This window comes from Setaria viridis, chromosome 3 (genome assembly GCF_005286985.2).
Source record: "Setaria viridis chromosome 3, Setaria_viridis_v4.0, whole genome shotgun sequence".
Lineage (NCBI taxonomy): Eukaryota > Viridiplantae > Streptophyta > Magnoliopsida > Poales > Poaceae > Setaria > Setaria viridis.
Genome location: NC_048265.2, coordinates 49,215,885 through 49,237,638, shown reverse-complemented (window position 1 = coordinate 49,237,638; position 21,754 = coordinate 49,215,885). Strand labels below are relative to the sequence as shown.

The window sequence follows — 21,754 nt, the reverse complement described above, 5'->3', positions numbered from 1 at the left end:
CGTGCACGTAGGGAGCCCACCCCCGGCGGTGTTGGCTACCTCGCCGTCGCGCGCAGCGGCGAAGCAGCCACGCTTGGCAGGGGACTGCGCGGGGCAGCCGCAGTAGTTCCCGTCGTGCGTGAGGGGAACGACGGCAACTGACCGACGACGCGTAGAAGCGTGGCGTGAGGCCAGAGGCGGGATGTTCACCGGTCACCGCGTTTGTGACCTTGGTCCCTGGGATAGCATTAGCAGTCAGCAAGCTTGCTATCAGTTGCGACTGCTCCTTCAGGGTCTACCGTCCATCAAGTACTACCAAGCTGTAGATTCGTAGAACTCTGTTGCTATGCTCAAATAGCTGCCGTTCACCATATGCTCGATGAAATCTCCGAGTGGGAATTGCATTGTGGTTGCTGTTTCATTCAAAGATTAATACTGTTGGTTTGGTTCCTGGTCAATTAAGCATGCGCTATTTCTTCCTTAACAGTGAGAAATATGGGCTTTGCTTTTCATCTGCAGTGAGAATTGGCTGGTCATCAGCATTGCTAACAAACTATGATCACCATATACTTTTTTTTTCAATTTTGATATACCATTTTCGGTAGGAATGTGCATATAATGTAGTAACAATGTAAAAATATCCTAATTTGTGGATTTAGCTATGGTTTTTATTTACAACTATTTATTTCAGGTTCACGACAATTTGATTTTATGATGGATCTAAGCATGTATTTATATATGGTGTCATGTATAAAAGTATCCTAATGTGCATGTATTTATTTAGATATGGCTTGAGTTGGCCAGTGTCCTTAGTCTTCGATGTAGTTGGGTTCAAGATTAACAGGAGATACACACTGGCCCAACTCGTGTCAGGCACACTGGCCCAACTCAAGCCAAGTGCGGCAACAGCCGCGCCATGGGCCTATTCGGCTGGACTTAAAAGCCAGCTGAAAAGCTGAAACGGTTGATTTGTTATGAGAGAAAAATACTGTTCGGTAGCTGATAAGCCGACTGAATAAGCTGAAACAAAGGGCAGACACCCGAGGCATTCTTTGACTTCTATGCATGACCATACCATCAGCCAACGCTTCAACAGTTGTATAACCCTTGCTTGTCCATTTTTTCTCATGTTTCTTCGCGTACAGAAACCACAATTAAAGGTAGTATATTATTATTATTATATACACACATTTTATAGAAATTAAAATATACACTCAGTACGTACGTACGTATATACACATATCCTCATGGAATTATAGTATTATACATATACATCGTAAAATACGAACATGCTACGTATAGTATACTCAACCAATTACCCGGCCGGGTCTCTCTCGCTCATTTGCAATTTAATTTATTTATTTATAGTATAGTACAAGCAAAGGCAAGCAAGCATGCTAACTAATACTACAAGGAGGTGGATCCAGCGATTCCAGCATCATCCATGTAATGGAACAGTAGTAATGGAACGACGGCGGCCACGTGCAGTGAAGAAGAACAAGGGTCGCTGGACGGTGACCTTTCCGACCATGCCGGCGCCCTGGTGCGGCGAGCAGTAGAAGCCGTAGGTGCCCGGCACGGTGAGGGTGACGGAGTAGGTCTGCCCGGGCGCGTTGAGGAGCTCCTCGTCGCCCTGCGAGATCGCGGCGGCGTCCGGGCACCTCGTCGTCGTCGAACACCACGTTGTGCGGGCCGGAACGTGATGGTCTCGCCGGACGTCACGGTGAACTCGCTGGGCACGAAGGCGAGCCCGCCGTCGTCCGTGCCCAGCATGCAGCACCTCCTGCGCCATGGCGGCGCCGGCGCCGCAGACGGGGAGGGACAGCAGCGCGCCGGCGGCCGCCACGGCCACCGCCGCGGTGCCCGCCGCCTTGCCGAGCGAGGCGCGCGCGCGCACTGTGGTGGCGGGCCTCCTGGTAGTCACGGTGGCGCGGGCTGGCGCGGCCGCGAAAGCATGGGCGGTCACGGCGGCGGAGCAGGAGAGGGAGGCCACATGGCGTGGCGAGCTCTTGTGTCTAGCTAGGGTGGTGCTGGCTGGGAGTCGAGAGCAGGGAGCAGCAAGCTCTACTAGTAGTAGTACTAGGTAGAGGGTGAGGCCACCTGGTCAGGGCAGCAGCGGCGAACACGAGAGGATCAGGCATCAGGCAACAGGCAACAGCAACGGACAATTGGTGTAGTGTTGTGTCGTGGTTTGTTTGGTGTGTGTGTGTGGTGGCTTCGGCTGCCTACGCTTCCAGACCCTCGTCGTAGCTGCATTGTTGTATTCTGTTTCCTTTTACTAATGAAAAAATGCATGGTCAGACACTTTCCTGAAAAAAGTCCAACGGGTGGCTAGCGATTTTTTTAAAAAAATTAATGCTAATTAACTCGTTATTTACATAAACAAATCACGAATATACAAAATTGGCATGTGTCAATGTATGTGGCTCCAGTTTTCTTCTTTCTTTCTTTCTTTCTTTCTTTCTTTTCTGCAAGTTATTGTCAGGATGTTAGGATGGAGTGCACAGGTCAGGTTTTATCTAAAGAGCAAGGCATGGCAAATTTGACAGCAAAACAAGTGAAGTAATCCATAGCAAAGATACCCATTCATCACGCCGAGCACAGACGTGGCAACACAAGTGTGCTTTAGTGAACGAGCAGTAAAAAAAAAACAAGAGAGAGAAGCCAAATAAAATGGTGAGCGAGAACTGAACCACTATTACCACCAGACCAGAACGGGAGAACGCATCCACAGCAGTACCTAGAAACAGGCAAAAATAACAGCACTGGGAACAAGACTTCTTTTACCACCAGAGCAGATTATCAGTAGGAATAAGAAATGGGCAATGGTTATAGTCCAGAATTAGACCTATATTATCACCTTAGAACGATACAGAACATGCTGTCAGAGTGTTACAGCAGAGAGACCTTGATTGTGCAAGTCTTTCAGAGGATTAGGTTTAATCAGTATACAATGTTACAAGCAGTAAATTCCAGGTGGGAGCTTTTAGTGTATTTACAGCCAGTCACTACTATCACCTCCTTCGCTTCTCCAGAAGATAATACCAGAAATTACTACTTTGACTAACATGAACATCCCTTCATATCTCAACCTTCTTCCAGTCCAGGCATGATGTTTCGGCGGTCTTCCAAATGTCGATCCCTAAACTACTGAAGTTAATACATCACAGAGACACCAGTGTTTGATCATAGGATGAATAGCATACTGTTTTGCAGCTAAACTCGTGGGATGTTAGCAGAGGGAACCAAGTTCAACAGTGAGACTTGTTACACCTATTCGTTCGAGTGTTCCTTTTACGTCCTGTTTCTCCTTTCGAACAAAAATTAGTTGCCCGCCCAGGCAAATTGTTGGTCAGTCTATTTACATTCACGAGGCCTTGCGTTATCGCCTTCTTTCCAAAGCGTGGTCACCCGAGACCCCTGCTGCATACTGCCATACCCTCATGATGATCTCCGCCAACTTTTAATCCCCTTTTGGGGCAGTTTGAATGGGCTCCAGCTTTTCCTGCGCTTTGGGCTGTCAGCAAAGACGCCTGATGCCAATGCCTGCTGAAGCCAGAGCTCAAATTCATCCTCAGGGATCATCTCCGCATCCAAGCTGAAGGGATACCGGGAACTGTAGGATCTCTGAGGCATCCTATCTGCTCCAACCATGTTCACCATAAAAGTTGGACCATGAGTGTTAGGCTTACACTCCATTCCCTGGTAATCAGCAACAGAAAAATGAATGAGAGAAGTAAATTTGCCTCTGCCTGAAGTAAATTGTGTTTTCCTTAATGGAGCAATGAAGCATTTCATGAAAATAAAACCCACATCTGTAAGCAATACATCAAAACATAGATCAAGCTAGAGACTCACCTGGCAGGTAGCCCACTCAGACACATCAAATATTTTGCTCTCAGCACAAACAAAAGCTCGGGGTATTTCCATCTGAAGTGAAAAAATGCACATTGCTCAAATACAAAGAACTAAAAAACTATCTGGGGACATTTCATTAGGAAAATAGGCATGCTAAAACTGAATAGCTTCCAAAAGTGCTTTGTATTCAGAATTAGAATGATTCTAACTCGTGTGAAGAAGAAATTTAATAGAGATTGAAGCTGAATGACCAAGACCAATGTACTTCAGGAATCCACCTATAAGGCTATAACAGCCTATAATATTTTCCTTCAGTAGCATAGTCAGATGCCTTACATACTTGGCCTATTACACCTAAAATGAATAAACCTCAAACAAAAATTGGCCTCAGAAAGTATAAGATTAGCTTACTTCATTTGTCCATCACACTGGCAGAATCATAGAATTCACATAATTGTTAATTGTGCTTTCATTTACTTCATTTTCCATTTGTTTGAAACCACTCCATACAAATTTTTCAGCAGTTTAATTACCAAAACCAACACTGTTCCTAAGTTCCTCCATTTAAAATTTAAATTTATAAAAGCAAGACATCAAAGTACCTTGTAGGAGGTTGAAAATCTGGTTTCAACCCATCCATCTCCATCCTTGGCTTGATGATACTGATCACAACCCTACAGCGACATGATTTCAAATAATTAGCTGCAGTGATACCCAATCAATCAAAAAGTACCTGAAAAGTCCATGCAGGGTGCCAAACCTGACAGAATCTTGCTTTTGTTTTGCTTCTCTTGGTGCATATCCATATATGGAAATTACCACACTTAGTGCATTGTATACGCCTGGACTCTTCGGAAAGAAACTCTACCCCACCCTACAAAAAGTTGTCTATCAGGTAAGTTTATTTATTACTATCCATTGGATCACCCAAGTTGAAAACACCATGTTGTGTCTCTGACATGTGGACCCAGGGCCTACATGTCAGCCTCACGAGTAGCAGCATTTTCCCAGTTTGTGCATCTATGCAATGGCACCTAGCTGGTTTTCTCAATAAGTTACAATGTACTCCCACTGTTCCAAATTGCAGGTCGTTTTGGCTTTTCTAGATACATAGCAAAATCTATGTGCCTAGACATAATGTATATCTAGATGGATAGCAAAAATCATGTATCTAGAAAAGCCAAAACGACCTACAATTTTAAACAGAGGGAGTATGGGATACTTGATTGGATATATAGAAAGAGTAATATAAATTGCATAGTAACAGAAACAAGATCACCTGTTGAGAGACAACACGTGATCTTGGGGTCATTTTCTGTGATTCTTCTTTCCTCAGCTGTTCATCGTAGATGTTTCTCTTTGTGAAATCAGAGAGGACCTGCATGGAGGTGTGAACACACAAGTTACCTTCATTGATATTAGAATAGTGATAAATAAAGGATACACTATGGGACTGAACAATAATCTAGACAAATAAAAGCCAAAGTATAAACATAAGAACACTTGCCTCGTAAGCTGATTGAAGCTTTTTGAATGATTCACAAGCCAATGGATTCCCCATATTTTTATCAGGATGTACAAGCAGGACCTAGACAAACAAAACACAAGACCATAAAATTAGAGAACAACGACACGAATTTCTCTTTTATAGGGGGTTGTGACGTATTACCATTCTGTGGTATTCTTTTTTCAGGGACTTTTGATCAATGCTTCTATTCCGAGGTATGCCCAGAACTTCATAGTGGTTTGAACCATCCATTATCCTCTTAATCTCATCCAATGAACTAGAATCAGATTTAACTACTTTACTAGGAGGTTCCTCTTTTTGTACATGTAAGACATCTTGGGTGGGTGATGAGCAATAAGGCTTTGCAGAAGACACGGTCTCAGGTTCACTGTCAGGAGCAGGAGGGAATTCACAGCTACGATAGAACTCATCCATAACTGGATCAGAATCCTTCATATCTTCAAATTTTTCTTCAGTGCTTTCCTCGTATCCTTGCAGTAACTTATTAAGAAGATCATTTGCCAAGAACGAAAGGTTGAGTGTCAAGAAGACTCCAAGCCACCCAACACGAACAGCCACACAATAAATAGCATATGTGGTCAAAATTGGTATCACATATCGAGCATGTTTCAGAGAGCACATACAACCTGCATTACCACATAGAAGCCTATTATCAGGTGAAAGAGTCAGATAATATGACTAATTGGGCAAAAGGAAACAGGTTATGGAGTTGTGGGAAATAAGCATTCTCAGGAGCAGATATATATATATATATAAGTTCAAAAAACAAACCTCCAGCAACTAGAAGCATTCCTGTAATCCAAAAGTAGCCATACATCCACATAATCAATATCCCAAACAGCCCAACAATGAAAAGGCCAGGTGTATAGCCCATATAGTGAACAACTGCACCAGCAGCCCCCTGAAATATTGAGCTATTAAGAAATTAACAAGCAACATATCTTCTGAGATCTTTCTAAATATGAAATCATGTACCCTTACTTGCAAGTTAAAGCTACAAAGCATACAAGTACATTTTGATGACAATGAAAAATGCAGTCAGCATCAAAATGTCAAAACCTAACAGAGAGAAAATATCTGGGGACCTAGCACTAGGATTCTTCCCTTTATTTTATTCCATTTATACAGTTTGAATTTATGCTATTAATCATAAATATTAACCTATTAATGAATCAAACAAACTGTAGTTAATTCAGCATGATGCATGAAACAACTGAACATCAACTTTGTAAGTCTCTTGCTGAGATGGGGTTATACGTTACTCCCCACAGGGTACATATTTACAGATATGGTGCATTATCATAAATAGCAAGCCAATTTACGAAAAATAGGGTAGCATCATGCCACAGTACCAAATTGATTAATTGATCAATCATATATTCTGAAACTGATTTCATTATCATAGATTGCACTAGTATTGCGCGATGTATTCACATAACAGGATTAGGTCACGTCATGCTCATCCAAAAGTTGTGCTTCATCACCATCCTACCTTTGGCAGCAAAACAAACTAGATAGAACTAAGTAGTGGGTGCAAAAGAAGCTTAAAAACGCAACGAGCAGTTCATGCTTCATACAGATGTTACTTTGAGATAGCATAGAAGAAGAGTACTACTAAAAGCTTCACACAAACATTTCGCAGCAGCAACATGAAGCCAACCAATGCTGCCACAGTTTAGGCCATCCTATCCTACTTTTTTCACCATCCATCAGGTAACACTTTAACTACACTTTTGTAAAGAAATGTAAACTCACATGCACCCCAAAGTTGGATAGCAAAAGCAGCACATGGCAAGATTTAGAATCTGTCACACATAAATCCTTATCCGGTAAATCTGAGCTAAAGTGAAGTAGCAACAAGACAAGCTGCATTTGCAGAGCACGAACCAGGAGAAGAAGCGCGAAGAGAGCCCACGCCGGCGAGGTCATGCACACGAAGAAGCTCCAGAGGATCACGAACACGGCGGCAGGGCCGAGGCTCGCCACCGCCAGCACCCCGCGCGCCATACACCCGCGCCATTGCAGCAGCGCGGCGAGCGCGAGGCGCGAGGAGGTGGCGCAGGCCCGGGACACGGCCGGCCAGTGCCGATCGACCAGGAAGGCGAGGCGCTCCCGGCTGCCGCACGCCGCCGTGTGGGCCCACGCCAGGATGTGCTTCTGGGACAGCACCCACCTCCACGCCTGCTTCCACAGCCCCAAATCCGCCATGGAAGCCCGCAAGAATCCGGCCGGAATGCTCAATCCAGAGAGCGCAAGAACCCCATCTCCCCCCCAATCGAATTCAAAAAATCGACCACAAGAGCCGCAGCAACAGCCCGCTGGACTCCCGGTAGCAAGAATCACCTCCCCCCAAACCAATCGAATAGCTCCAAGAAGAGGAATAACCGCCGCAACTAGCTCAAGAACTCGCCAAGAACCACCGCACCCTACGGGGCCGGGCCAGATGATACCCGCGCACACCGGATCGAGCTCTAAAACCACTTGCCGCCACCTCAGCAGAATTGGCCGGAGCCACTGGAAACCGCCGCTTTGGGGCCAAGAAACGACGAGAAATCCCCGGAGGCGGCTCAGAAAGGCGCCATCTTTCGCGGGGATTGCGAACCGCCGACACCTGCGGGTGGATCTCGCGCCGGTGAATCGGCGGGGAGATGGGGTAAAATAGAGGGGAATCCGAGCTTTGGCACAAGCGGCGCCCTCCCTTTTGGTGGTGCTGTGCTTGCTTTTGCGGCTCTCGGCTTGGCTCGTGACAAAAGAGGGATTGCGGTGGAGTTAAAAGGGAAAAGAGAAGACGAAGAAGAGATCTTGCAAAAGAGGGGAGAGAGAGAAATAGGGAGAGGGGATTAGGGCTGTAAGAAGCTTGGGAGGAGTGAGAGAGAGAGAGAGTGAGGGAGAAGAGTTAACTGTTGCTACTGTCTATGCAATGGGGGAGGTATGGGCAGTGCAGCCTGCAGAGGTGCTGATGGATATGGGGTGGGTGGGTGGTTTGAGAGAGATTAGAGAGGGAAAGAGTGTTTTGTTCTTCAGAGGAGAGAGGGAGAGGTTAGAGAAGCTGCCAATTGAATGAGCAACAGTGACAGCAGGAGGATGAGTGGTGATAGTGACTTAAATGTTGACAATTTTATGAGTTGGGAGTTTAATCTCTTTTTGGTTAATGATGAGAACGGAAATTAATACTGGTTCAAAAATGGGTAGATAGTGAGAAAATTTGGTCGTGGTAACAGAGTTCATTTATGTTGTGCTTAGCCTTAAATTTGAGTTATTAATCACGGAAGATTGGAGTGGTTAGCTGCTTCAGAATTACTCATCCAGAATGGTGGCAATGAACGGAAATCGGTAAGGTTGGCAGGGGTAACTTGGGTATTGTGAGGTGTCAGCTACTACTAGTAAAAAAAATTAAAGGGAATTTTTCCCCTCTTGCCAAAGTTATGGTATTTTGAAATTGAGAGAGTAAGAAATGTTTATGATCATTCTTTACTTTGTTTAGAAAATACAATACAGTAAGCCTAAATTACCATGTGTGAGGCACGTTTTGCTGCCTTGAGAAAACACAATTTCACCATCACCTGAGCATGATTATGCTTGCAAAAGTAATGCCAACCTCTCGTGCCTCTTCTTTTCCTCTCGTCCGAAGAATTCCGTAACAATGTAGGAGTTTGATAGCCTTTTTCTCCCCTTTCTTTCTCCATCTTATTTTTCTCCCCTTTTCCTTTTATGTGGGTCCATGCATATATGCAGCTGGTTTCTCCCTTCAAAGTCCAACCATTTGCTTTCATCTGCCTATTCTTTATACTGCTAAAATTGCAAAATACAGGTGTCCACATGGGTACCAAACACAAGAGAACAAAAAATGATATCAAGTCGAGAATAAAAGAACAAAAATAGACAATTCCTTTCCTGTCCCTGGTCATTACAGTTTGGTACCAAAACAGTTGGGGCGTGTTGGATCAAACATAGCAATTGTGCGTGGATGAGGAAGATGAACCACCAGAACTAACGTAGCGTCCAAAAGGTTACAAACTTGAAATTTGTCCTCACTATGCAAATGGTGCATTGCAAATGTCCTGACATTAACCTTTTTGTTTGAAACCTGCAAGAGAACATTCCAAGAGTACAATCTCTGTCCTTTCCATGCAATTTGGCATGGTCCGGGGGTGATTTTGCAAAATGAAATCAGTGAGTCACATGCTATCCACATGCCTAATTATTGGGGCAGGTGCTAGTAGAATTATAGGGCTGCATGGTAAAGATAAAAGAAATCGTTTTATATAAAAAAAAAGATAAAAGAAGCATGCCTCCTAGTTGACCTGTGATGAGATGAGATGAGATGTGAGATTCTGGTAGGTCAAGAAGCGTCTGCATGACCCCAACCAAGATTTGTTTTGGCCTCCAAGCAAAGCGACTTGGCATTTTTTTTATTTCTCTTTTACCCTTTTCTTTCTCCCCTCCTTCTTTCCTTTTTCTTTGCTTATTTGATTCATTCTGCATAGCTACTAGTATGCATTTGACCAAATTTTGGTTTACAGATCACAACTCACTGGGGGTGATTGCATCATGAATCTGAGATCAGATGGCAAAAGAATATGGTTTTGCTTCTCAATGATTGCATGCATTTGCCATGGCACAAGGGTAGCAGACACAGATACTTTTGGACTGCAAATCTTGACTTGGCAATTTAAATGTGCATTTGGATTTTGCACGGGTTTTGTAACATTATCTGCAGTGGCAAGACTAGTCTACCAAACCGGCATGATGTAAACATTTCTACCTTGACTTGGTGCAATTTGTTTTCAATTGTCATTCTATAATCTGCAATCTACAACAAAGAGAAAGTCAGATGAAGTACTCACATTGAACTCCGAACAAGCACATCTCTTTTCTCTTGACCTGACTTGGTGCTTGCTGTTGCTTACACAACAACCCTGCAAACCTCACCATCCGTCACATTCCCTCCCTGCATGTTTTCTAATCCTTATGCACATTATGATCCCCAAGTGCCCATTTCTTTCCACGGGAATGAAAAGTTCAGAAACGTCAACCTCCAAAATATCGTGTTTTCCGACAACAAAACCAAAATGATGCAAATCAACTCTTCTAATATTTGGCACAATCATCATATGGTCCAACAGTAGCACTGCAAATTGGTGGATAAACAAACCAAACGACCGGGTTGGATCGACAACGATGGGTGAGGTAGATGAACGGGAGAGAACCACTTCCTTCACAACTCACAAGCCGTCGACTTGCCATGCTACCTGCTCATCTGGAGGTAGTCAAGGAGTTGGCTAGAGATTGCATAGAAGTGTATAGCTTTTTGCCAATAATTTTATCTGCAAAGATGAGCAAGATGAGACGGCATCTCATGGCCCCGACATTCCCTTTCAGCGACCCCCGTGATGGAATCCTTAGTGTCACGTCTCATGATTTTCAGAATATTTTTCAAAGTAAAATAACTCTAGTGCTTTTCTTTTATTACCATGGATAAATTAGTGAGCACGGACTTCGAAAATGCTATGAGTGAATCATCAGCGGATCAAACTTGCATCATACCATGACTAGACAAAAGTGCAGAACAGAATTATGAAGCACAGAAGAATTCTACCTGCCATGCTAACTTGTAAAGCAAATAATCGGCGATTCAGCCAAAAAAACTGTTACTGCAGTGTAACGCTATTATTAGGTACTCCCTCCACAAAAACTGTTACTGCAGTGTAGCGCTACTATTAGATACTCCCTCCAATCCTCCGTTCCAAATTGTAGATCGTTTTAACTTTTCCAGATTCATAGATATTATTATGCATCTAGACATACACTATATCTAGATGTATTTATGCACCTAGAAAAGCCAAAATAACCTACAATTTGGAACAGAGGGAGTATTTCTTCTACTTTGTTCGTTCAAGTTCTCTGGGACAACTAAAAAGAATGAAAAGAAATAAAGCATGGACTTCATCTTCATAGAATTTACCTGGAGATGGATCCAAAGGAGGGAACAAAAAAGAAACAAATTACAAAAATAATCGCCTGGCCCACGGCATCAATCAATAATGAAACACACAAAGTGGCGTGTGGGCGGCGGAATAATCTTGGACGCCACAAAAGTCTCCACTTTAAATCACAATCATCACCCAACACGCTGCAAAACAAGTGGCCAAATACATGCTTCTGAATGCAAACTGCCACAAGAGTCTTGTCTATTGTACAGCTTCCTTGGGCAGATGGACCATGGATCGGTCCGCAGCTTGGCTTTGGCGAAATATTAGCTCGCATGCCTAAAGAATTATATTTGATGATTGACTTTGCGCTATATCATTGTCACCACCAGGCTTAAACTTCAAGTGATAAGCTCCGAAGAGGGGCAATGGTATGAGCTGTTTGCTTTCTGCTGAAGCTAGCCCAGACTGATCCCATTATTTACATGGCAAGGTCCTGACAAACAAAGGTAAAACGAGACAAGGATTAAATACTGCAAACACACAAAAGCAGTGGTGCAGCATTATACAAACAACAAAATTTTGCACAGGACAACTGAGAACAAAGAAATAATCCAGGGAAACACAAACAAGCAGAAGAGGGATTAGGTGCTCTGAAGAGTTTGTTTATATTGGCCTCCGTAATGTAATTTACTGATTCCACGGAGTTCTTTTTGCATGTGAATTATGTTCAGCTACACCATGCCACCATATTGCATGACTGTTTCAAAGCTTGAACTTGCCATCAGTTCAAATATAGATAGTTAAGATGCAATTCCTTATGGACTTTGTCAACACAATTCCCATCCAAAAACATGTAATGATAGAAAGCCTCTGGTATCTAAATTATGACCGTCACAATCATGCAATTAATTTTCAATGAGTGAAAATTCTACTGGAGAAGTTAGCAACAAGAGCAACAAAATTGAGGACTGAGGAGTTTACAGGGGACTAAATCTCCAACCAAAATAAACAAATGGAACAAGTAACAAATGCATTATTCTGATCTTGCAGAAGCATGGTGGTTGGTCCCATACCATGCCAAGAAAATGCTTCACTGTGTGCAAGCACTAAAAAGGTGTTACTCTTTTTTTTTTGAAAAATTAAAAGGTGTTACTCATGAAACTCTCTAACAAAAGTATGTTACATCATTACAAACTACAAGGGTATCAACAACATAAAGCTAAATAATATGTGTCAGTAAATTCTTATGAGTCTAATAAACAATTGTTCAGTTGATCAGTGCAGAAAATTGAGTCAAAGACGCAAGAGAAAACACGTGAACGATTAAAACTAAGACACTATCCAGCTAATGTATAAAACTGCTGCATTGTATCCAAGTCACTAGTGACATGATTCTTACCAAAGTCTAAGCGGGGAAAATTCGCCCCCAAGAACTACATCAACATCCATGCTTTGGTGTTCATCTGCGATATCCTGTTACAAAACGCTTGATTTCTGCGAAGTCTAATACTGCCTCCACATTATGAAAAGAAGAACTCCACTTTGTGCTTATCAAATCAACAAGGAACTCAGACTGCTTATTGCCATTAGTCTGCCAAACACAAACATAGAGGTATTTGAGTGTTACATTTCTTTGGAGCAACAATAACAATATAACAAGATTTGCAAAGCAACATGAACTATGTGCATGTCACTTTGTAAGAAATGAGTCAAAGCTTAGTAAGGGGACAGGATTGGGGTAGTCACGAATCATAATGGGTGCAGAAGCAACAGTTTTCTTGTCTCATAGCTTGAGATACTTCCATAAGAACATCAAGTCTTTTAAACAAATTCAATGTTGCTTTACTAAGTGATCATAGCAATTAAAGTTCCAATTCAGTTATATAGGAGAACATCTGGAAAGGAAAAAATTTAAGTTTCCAAATAACATAAACATGCTGAATTCATGAATCATATGTGCAGTGATAACATAACAGACTTTGAGAAAAAGTCTTGGATGATGTTTACCTCAAAAACAAAGAAACCTCCAGGCTTCAGAACTGAAGATAACCCTTCACAAAGATGGAGCAGATGCTCAAGGCCGTCCTTGCCTCCGTCAAGCGCCAACTTTGGTTCATGCCAACCAACCTCAGGTTGCAGTCGAGGTAGATCATCAGTTGGTATATATGGGGGATTACTAATCACACCCATGAGTTTTCCTTTCACATCTTCCAGAGGTTCAAACCACGAACCGTGCCTTATTTCAACTTTATCCTAATTTCAACATAGCAAAACTCTAATCAACAGTGAGTTTCTAGTACTTCTGCAAGGTCAAACAAATTGAACTATGCTTAATAATTATAAACCCGGAGCTTGTTGATAGTTTTCCCTTTTACTTCCCAGACCTTTATTGACACTACTTAGGGTGTGTTGATGTGTCGCTCATAAATCTTTAGGTGGATAGGCTATCAGAGAATGAGAGATACAGCATGTGCCGAAAATGCAAGCTGCAAATTAGCAGTTTGACACCTCGAACAAACATTTGAGCCGCGTTCTTCCTCAATTTCAAAGGGAAACACAATCCCTAGGCTCACGCTCACCTGCATTCCGTACCTCTGGACGTTGAGCCGCGCGACCTCGATGGCCACCTCGCTGACATCAACTGCGAACACCTTCCCCTCGGGTCCGAGCTCCCTCGCCACGGCCACGGCGATGGCGCCGCTCCCGGTGCCGAGGTCCGCCCACCACCCGTCCGCGAACCCCTCCACATTCCTCACCATGTCCACCACGGCCTCTGTCTCGGGGCGCGGGATGAGCACGCCGTCCCTCACGGCCACCACCAGGTCCCGCCAGTGCTCGTTCCCGACCACGTACTGGAACGGGCGCCGGTCACGCACGTGGCGGGCCCACATGGCCTCGAGGTCGCCCAGCGGCGCGCGGAGGAGCGCCGGGTCGGAGGAGGGATCGGCGGCGGCGGCGGCGGCGGCGAGGAGCCAGCGGAGGTGGCGGTGGAGGTGCGGCGCGGAGGGCGGGACGAGCGCGGCCGCGCGGCGGCGGAAGGCGGCGAGGGCGGCGGCCGGGGCCGGGTGGGTCGCCGGGCGGAGGAAGAGCGGGGTGGGGTCGGCGTCGGGGGGCGGGGTGGGGTCGGAGAGGGGAGTTGGCGGCGTGAGGGCGGAGGCGGAGGTGGAAGCGAGGGGCTTGGGGCGGAGGAGGCGGTGGAGGGGAGGGTTGGGGCGGTTCGGGCGGAGGGAGGCGAGGGGGCGGGAGGAGAGCGAGAGCATGGCCATGGCGGGCGGCGGCTTCACGGGGAAGTGGCGGGTGCGGCGAGGAAGGAAGGGGACGGATGTTGATGGGCTGGCTGGGTCGAGCCCGACCGAACTCCACGCCATTCAGCCCGTCATCGTCGTCATCATCACAAGCCCACCACGGCTGCATTGACAGGCCCACGGCCCGCAGTGCATCTCTCCATTGTTCATGACCACCTCAAAGATGATAGTACTAGGTCTTTAACCTAACACAAACTGCAGCAGCAGCACTGTCTGGATCCATGGGGTACTGAAACTTAGAACACAACAGGAATAACAAACATTTCACGTCTCGATTCGTTACAGCAGCACAGCATGACATAGCACACAGGATAGGTTGCATCCTGAATCCTCCTATCCCCTCTTCTGCCCTCTTTTGCTTAGCTACTCTCAATTTTTCATGCCACCCCTTCTTTCTCGCCCAACCCACGCTGAAAAACACAGTTCGACTGAAAAATACACTGGTCCGACAACTCTGTGGACACTTCATAGCAGTGAAAAGTGCAAATCTCCTTCACATGAACTGGCAAATACCAAAGATAGATCACTTGCAAGCAGATGTAAGCTAGTAGGAATTATGCATTTGATATAAAGAGTGACTGACTGTGGTCTTCATTCACCTGGCGCCCTCCAGGCTCCAGCTCCCAGTTCAGTGTAGTCAATCAAACAGAGGCACATGAAAAAATGAGGAAATTTTGAGCAACACAGCATCAAGCATTCAAGCATACTTCATCAACCCATTCAGCATAGCACAACATCACCGAAACCATGCATGGTCAATGATCCATACATCTCACAGATGATTTAGTACTAGGTCTTCAACCTCACACAAACTGCAGCAGCACTTGTCTTGATCCAGAAGATACAGAAACTCCAAACATAGCAGGAATAGCAAACATTTCAGGTCTCGAGTCATTACAGCACACATGATACAGCAGCACATAGGTGCAATGCAAGCAACTAGGTAGTAGGATACAGTCACCATCTGATGGTGGTGATGAGGGCTTCGTCCAACCCTTTGCTCTGGCGAGTGAAGTCGAAGCACAGGAGCAGCAGCATCAGATGAAGGTCCAGTTGACGAGCATGAGCGCCAGGCCCTGCGGCGCACCGTCATCGCCCACCACCTTCCAGGCCACCGCCTGCTCGTACGACGCCTGCCGCCCCATGCTCGACCGGCACACACCGCCAGGGAGGTACGCAAAGCCCTGCCCAGGAGAACAGACGCAGCCACATTTTCAGACTCAATGTCTTTCATCATGCATGCTGGGAAGGGTACAACCCTGGTCGATCAATACCTGCTGCATGATCTTGGGGAGCTCCGAGAACAGTAACTTCCGCCCCTCTTCGTCAAGGACCCCCTCCAGCGGCATGTCCTGGATGTTCACCATCGTCGTCTCTAGGATGTCAAAGCCGGCGCTGTTGGCGAACTTGAGCATGAATGGAGGCTGCAGTAGTCGACAACAAATCAGTGCCCGGTTTCAGGTTATGGCATAAGGTAGCAATTGGATCATGAAATCAACAGGCATTCACCAACTGACCTTCAGAGAGCAGCAGAGAATTGCGTCACTGTGCTTCCAGAAAGGCATTAGGGGATTGTCCACGCCTTCAGTGTCCGACCAGCGGATCTCCGATCCAGTGTGCACCCTGTAATTTTGAAATCATCAACAACTTCGCAACTTTATAACACAAATTCCAGGATAATGCTTCGATGAACACAACACTAATACATGTTATCGATGAACAGAACATTAATAAATTCTATAGATGATCAGAACATTAACAAAACCAGTGAGTGTGCATCAAACAAAGAACGCTCAGCTAGCTGAGAAGTAAGGTTCTACCTGTAGCTCCTGCCAATCCAAGTAGCAAGTGCAAGTGCCTCAGGAGAGCCCGGAGGATGCGGGTGCTTCAGTTGGATATGTGAGCCAAGGCGGGAGGGAGCAATTGCCATGGCCACCCTCTGCACAGATGCCATCACACCCCTGACATACTGCCTGGCCATTGCTGCCACACTTTCACGTAGGTGATTCTCGAATGAGAACTGGAAGGCGATAGTCAGGACTGATCGCGTGGTGCATGAACCCGACGCATCACTTGGGGAACGTGAGCCTGCACCTGATCCAACCTCAAGCGCTGAAGCAAGGTCTAGTGTGCGTGTGGCAGAGGGCACATCCTGCAGTTTGAGTGCATAATGAATAACCAGTGTGACAACTGGTAAGGCCAAGAAATTGGACTCTAAGATTAACTAATTAAATAAAAATGTACTAACCATTTTATCATCCAGTGGTATAACACGGAAGCCTGAGGGTAGCAATGGCGCATCATCAGCAAAAGATTCATCAATAGGTGCAAAGACAAGCTGTGCACATGCACCAGGAGCACTCTCATCAACCCCAGTGCAAAGCTGTGATAACAGGTAATATACATGCGATCAGAAGAATATAGAAAAGGCCATGGACCATAAACCAAGAATCAAATTGGAAAGGCCTAATACCTGCAGAAGGAACATATCTCGAGACATAAGCACCTCATCGTGGCTAAAACCATGTCCTTCAAGCCTAATAACCTCCAAGGACTGCAATCAAAATAGTTAGTTAGATGGACCTTATATTGGCTCTTCATAACAAGAGGGTGAAAGGGGGCGCATTTAATCAATTACCTCATCATGCTCCAATGTTCGTGCAAGGGGTAGTATAACCTGGTTGCCCATAAATCCACCAGCCCTTAAACCTGGCACAGCATAAGGGTTGGCCCTCAAAGAGGCGGCAGAATATGCATCAACACCAGGATCGGCCCATTCAGAGCGATGCTCCCTCAAGAATCGCACAAGTAAAGCAGGTGGCACATTCTACAATATCCAAAGAAGTACATTGGAGTAAGATCAAATATACAAGAATAATTTTATTTAAGCAAACAAGCATGAAGACTGTTTGTTCAGTCAACTAGATGGAGTATATATGGTTACTTAGAAAGGAACATGATCGAGCGCATGAACAAACCTGCAGTAGCATTGATGCTTTTGCGCACATAATGCCACCCCCTATAGCAGAAAAGAATGGGGAGGGGCTGACATGAGACCCAACAAGTTTGTTTGGAGATGAGTTGACTGTAATTGTAATATCCTCAGGGCCATCACTGCTCAACAAAGGAGACCAACCATCATCTGGAAAACCACTCACAGCATCATTGAAGCCTCTGCAAAATTAGAGTTTGGATTTCAGAGCAGTAATAGAGTAGACTAGCATGGAATGCTATTACAAAACAAAGACACTCTGGGAAATGCTTTTAAGAACAGAGAGCTATTCAATCTTTGTACATACCTGCTGAGTCTTTGACTGAAGGTTCTGAGAACAGCTGGCTGGCGCCCAGCACCATAGGGGATTTCACCACTTGATTCATGTGCAATTTGCCTAATGTGTCGCAATGCCTGTACACGAACCAGTACATGTCACTGGTGCATCAGTAAAAACTACAGATTCAGGAGTACCATAAAAAGCCCAACAAGTGCATAGCAACAATAAGAATGAACAGTGAGACATACCGCAGCTGTCATCTTCTGTGCCAGTATCTTAGGAGATTCATAGAGTGGTCGAAGAACCTCAGGCACACTCTTAGCCTGTTGTAGAAACGCAACATAAATTAGACACGCATCTCTGCTCACCAAAAAAGAATAGCTGCATAACTTACAAAACTAGTCAAGTGCAAACTTGTTAGTATGAAAGACTCGCTGCTACTTACATTCAGATCAACATGATCCACAATGTAAATCATGGAGCCTCCCCCGTCACATGGTCGAATCAGATAACCACTAGGAAGGACCTCAGCTCTGATAAAAGTCGGAGCATTAGGTCCACAAGGACCTCCAGTAGACTGAGTCAATGACCTTTCACAGATCTACAGAACAAGACACAGCAACATTGTTACCAATACTGTGGGTAAGGGACAAATATAATGGTAACGCAAAAGAAGTGTCAGTTAAGCACCAATTAGCACAATGGTGAAAAGAAACAATTTACAGCAGCATTTGCACAACTGAGAAAAGGGCATTAAAAAATTAACAGCAGGTAAGTTAAATCCAACAAAAGATTAAGCTTCGTCGGAGCACAACAATGAGAATAGAATGGCAGCAGGTAAATCAAGTAGGTAAGTCATACCACAAGACTGCCATCGTCAAGGCCACTAGTGTATCGGAGCGTCCAAAAGTCGCGCGGTCCCGCCAGAGTTGTCAGTGCATAAGTCTATAAAGTAAAACAGAAATTAACACTGTCAACAAAATCATAGCATACAGGTACATAAACAAGCACATAAAAAACTGAACCTGTGCAGACATTGAGACATATACCTGCATATATATCAGCTCAATCGTTCCACCATTACCCGTAGGGATAACATGGAGGATTTCAACATGCCGACAATCGCGATACCACGATGCGCGATCCTTAAGGATCTCAGCAACCTAAATGGAAATTCATTAGGAAATACCTTATGTCTGCAGAAGCTAAAAGAAGTCAAAACCAAGGAGAATCAACACACCTTTGTGGGCTCAAGGCTCACAAGGCCACAAGCTCGTGCTGCTACGCCACTGCAGTTGTGCGAAACAGCGATGATTCCAACGGAATCCGGACCAGGCTGTAATCAGCATAACATTTGAAATGGTTAGAAGTATCAACAACAGGTGCGTCATAAAATTGTACAGTATACAGTGTGTACAAGCACATTACCTTCATCCCAACCATTTGCACCCAGTTGACAGCAGTTCCAGTCGCCTTGGACATGAACTCTGCCAAGGTCTCCTCAGCAATAGCGAGTAGACTGCACAAAAGGAAAAAAATAACGTTTATTAAAATCACATAGAGCAAATGCAGCCTTGAAAAATGAATGGAACCAGGTTTTCCAGTTACCCTGCTGGGTTGTTCGCATCCCTTTGTGGAGGATGCGGAACTGCTGGGTTTTGCTGTTGATACTGCTGACCACTTGTCACCACAGACTCACAGCTTGTATCTGTGGTGGCTACAGAAGGCTGTCAAATTACAAGCAAATGTTACAGCAAGCAAACAAAGATAACACAGAAACTGGAAACAACAAGGCATAGAGTAACACACTATTGAATCAAGAATGCAGCAAATGTATTCTTGATTCTAGTTCAAGCGAGGTAGCATGGAAAAAGAGAAAGAGAGCTCACACTGTGGAGTTGATTCTTCATATACCCGTTGTCATAGACGAGCCGGGACACCTGCTTCTGCAGCCGGTCATTCTCCTCCATCAACAGCTTATTCATCGCACTCAGCTTCCGGTTCACAGTTTGCAGGCGGGATGCCTCCTTGCGCTGCTTCTCCCGGCATCTACCAATCACAAGAAAGCACGGTTCAGTGGCAGGCACAACTACAAAGGCAAAAGTCTATACAAACAGTGGCTTCCATTACACAGGATTCCCTCCTGGTTCTTGATTGGCACAGACCGAGAATGAAGATAAAGCATTTCGGTAATATTCTCTTATGAGATGAGCGGGAGATCATTATACAGGAATGTATGGAAAAGGTGCAGCAAAAGAGACAAAATGGCTACTACTATGTAAGAACCGATATATGTGAATCATTGCCTAATTGAAAGTGATGTGTGTCTGCATCTATGAAGTCTGGTCAAAATTAGCACTTCCTGAGCCCAGGGTGAAAGATTCTTGGTTCCTTTTACCCTTCACGAAAGCTTTTTTCTTAAAAGGTGTCGTTATTCTCATTCCTGCATAGTAGCACCACTAAGAACAAAACTGTTACCCAGCTTTTAATCAACTGAAAAAGAAGGCAAAGTGATATAGCCTACGAGTTGATGTTCAGAGGGGCCTGAAGCACAGTGAACAAGAACACCGCCACTTAGGTCGAAAAGACGGGCCTCAACTTAGAATGCTGTTGGATTGGTCAACACCGGAACACACAACGCTCGTGGGGAGAAAACAAGAACCCAAGGATTTTGTGGTGTGGCACAACACAACTACCACCTGCTTCTATTTTTCTTTCTCGTGTTCTCAAATTCAAGTTACAAGTACCATGATATAGAGGTAACCAACACAAGTGACCCTACATTCTTGACTTCTTGGCAGTTGGCACAAGGAAAAAGGCACCATCCTCACATTCACCCTTATGCTAGACAACATGATTTAGTTCTAACAGAAACAAAGAAATTCCAGGTAGCAAGTCATTGTCACCACGAGTGGCAGCACATTTGCAAGAACGCATAAACCAAAAACTCCTTCCCAATAAATCTGACAAAGATTGTTGCGTTAGCTCCCTACCTAACCCAAACGATGCAAAAAGTATGTGGCACTAGTACTGGAGATACAGGAACCCAAATCATTGTGCAAAGCTTCTCAAAATCTTTTTTTAAGAAAAAAACGAAGAGTATAAGCACAGATTCAAGCGAACCAACAGGGGGCCTCATTTCACAAAATCTCTGAAGAACAGACAGATTTACCCTGGGAAAATGACCCCATTGCCACAGCAAAGAACACCCAGAATCACTAAATCACTTCGAAATGTCCCATTTTTCTTCAACCCAACATGTTAAATCTGCTAGACAGCCAAGACTCCAACTTTACAGATACAAAGGCCATGAACGGAAGCCCATTCCACAAACCAAGCAAAGAAACCGTCCAAAAATCAACCCAAAACCAAATCTCTCACACCGAAACCGCAAAAAACTGCTCCTTTCTGCGCAAAAAGTAAATGCAGGGAGAACAACAATAGATCGAGCGGGGGAGGCGAGGGATGCTGCTGACTGACCTGCGGTTCTGGAACCAGACCTTGATCTGCTTGGGCTCGATGTTGCTGAGGATGGGGCAGTCCCTGATGAGCTGCTGGCGGCGCAGCGAGCTGGGCTTGGGGCACTCGCTGTAGACGCGCTCCAGCGCCTCCACCTGCTCCGGCGTGTACCGCACGTACTTGCCCGTGTCCACCTGCGGCGCGGCGCCCGGGGAGAGCCTCTCCCTGCTCGCAACCGCCGCCATCGTCACCGGCTGAAGCACGCTAGCACGAGGAAGAAGAAGGGGAGCTGGAGCCGCGAGCTCCCGTGGGCGCTGCCATGGCGGGCGCTGGGCGTGTGTGTGCTTGGGGGGAGGAGGTTGGTGGGTGTGGGGAGTGATGGAATGGGAGGAGGAGAGCTGGAGAGTGGAGAGGAGGGCA

At 45.1% G+C, this 21,754-nt stretch overlaps 3 protein-coding genes and 1 pseudogene across 3 annotated transcripts; all 4 read right to left on the bottom strand.

The window, feature by feature from the left end:
- Positions 1-1,386: 1,386 nt before the first annotated feature.
- On the bottom strand, positions 1,387-2,565 carry LOC117849399 (plastocyanin, chloroplastic-like; annotated as a pseudogene).
- A 243-nt stretch (positions 2,566-2,808) lies between these two features.
- LOC117848916 (uncharacterized) lies at positions 2,809-8,362 on the bottom strand. Its single transcript, XM_034730504.2, has 9 exons — positions 7,253-8,362; positions 6,137-6,266; positions 5,507-5,991; positions 5,345-5,425; positions 5,117-5,215; positions 4,598-4,711; positions 4,440-4,511; positions 3,838-3,909; positions 2,809-3,681 (listed from the first exon to the last, which is right to left on the bottom strand). Exons 1-9 carry the CDS (start codon positions 7,571-7,573, stop codon positions 3,421-3,423), a joined length of 1,635 nt encoding a protein of 544 aa, XP_034586395.1. The 5' UTR covers positions 7,574-8,362; the 3' UTR covers positions 2,809-3,420.
- Positions 8,363-11,288: 2,926 nt separating this feature from the next.
- LOC117849398 (uncharacterized) lies at positions 11,289-15,192 on the bottom strand. Its single transcript, XM_072292917.1, has 4 exons — positions 13,878-15,192; positions 13,306-13,551; positions 12,698-12,889; positions 11,289-11,791 (listed from the first exon to the last, which is right to left on the bottom strand). The coding sequence occupies exons 1-3, from the start codon at positions 14,664-14,666 to the stop codon at positions 12,758-12,760; spliced, it is 1,167 nt and encodes a 388-aa protein (XP_072149018.1). The 5' UTR covers positions 14,667-15,192; the 3' UTR covers positions 11,289-11,791; positions 12,698-12,757.
- A 147-nt stretch (positions 15,193-15,339) lies between these two features.
- Positions 15,340-21,754, bottom strand: LOC117849772 (homeobox-leucine zipper protein HOX33). Its single transcript, XM_034731438.2, has 18 exons — positions 21,356-21,754; positions 19,765-19,924; positions 19,484-19,602; positions 19,304-19,394; positions 19,116-19,211; positions 18,925-19,038; positions 18,737-18,820; positions 18,321-18,476; positions 18,124-18,198; positions 17,903-18,009; positions 17,582-17,777; positions 17,242-17,430; positions 17,077-17,157; positions 16,852-16,986; positions 16,424-16,755; positions 16,121-16,226; positions 15,878-16,027; positions 15,340-15,787 (listed from the first exon to the last, which is right to left on the bottom strand). The coding sequence occupies exons 1-18, from the start codon at positions 21,577-21,579 to the stop codon at positions 15,641-15,643; spliced, it is 2,562 nt and encodes an 853-aa protein (XP_034587329.1). The 5' UTR covers positions 21,580-21,754; the 3' UTR covers positions 15,340-15,640.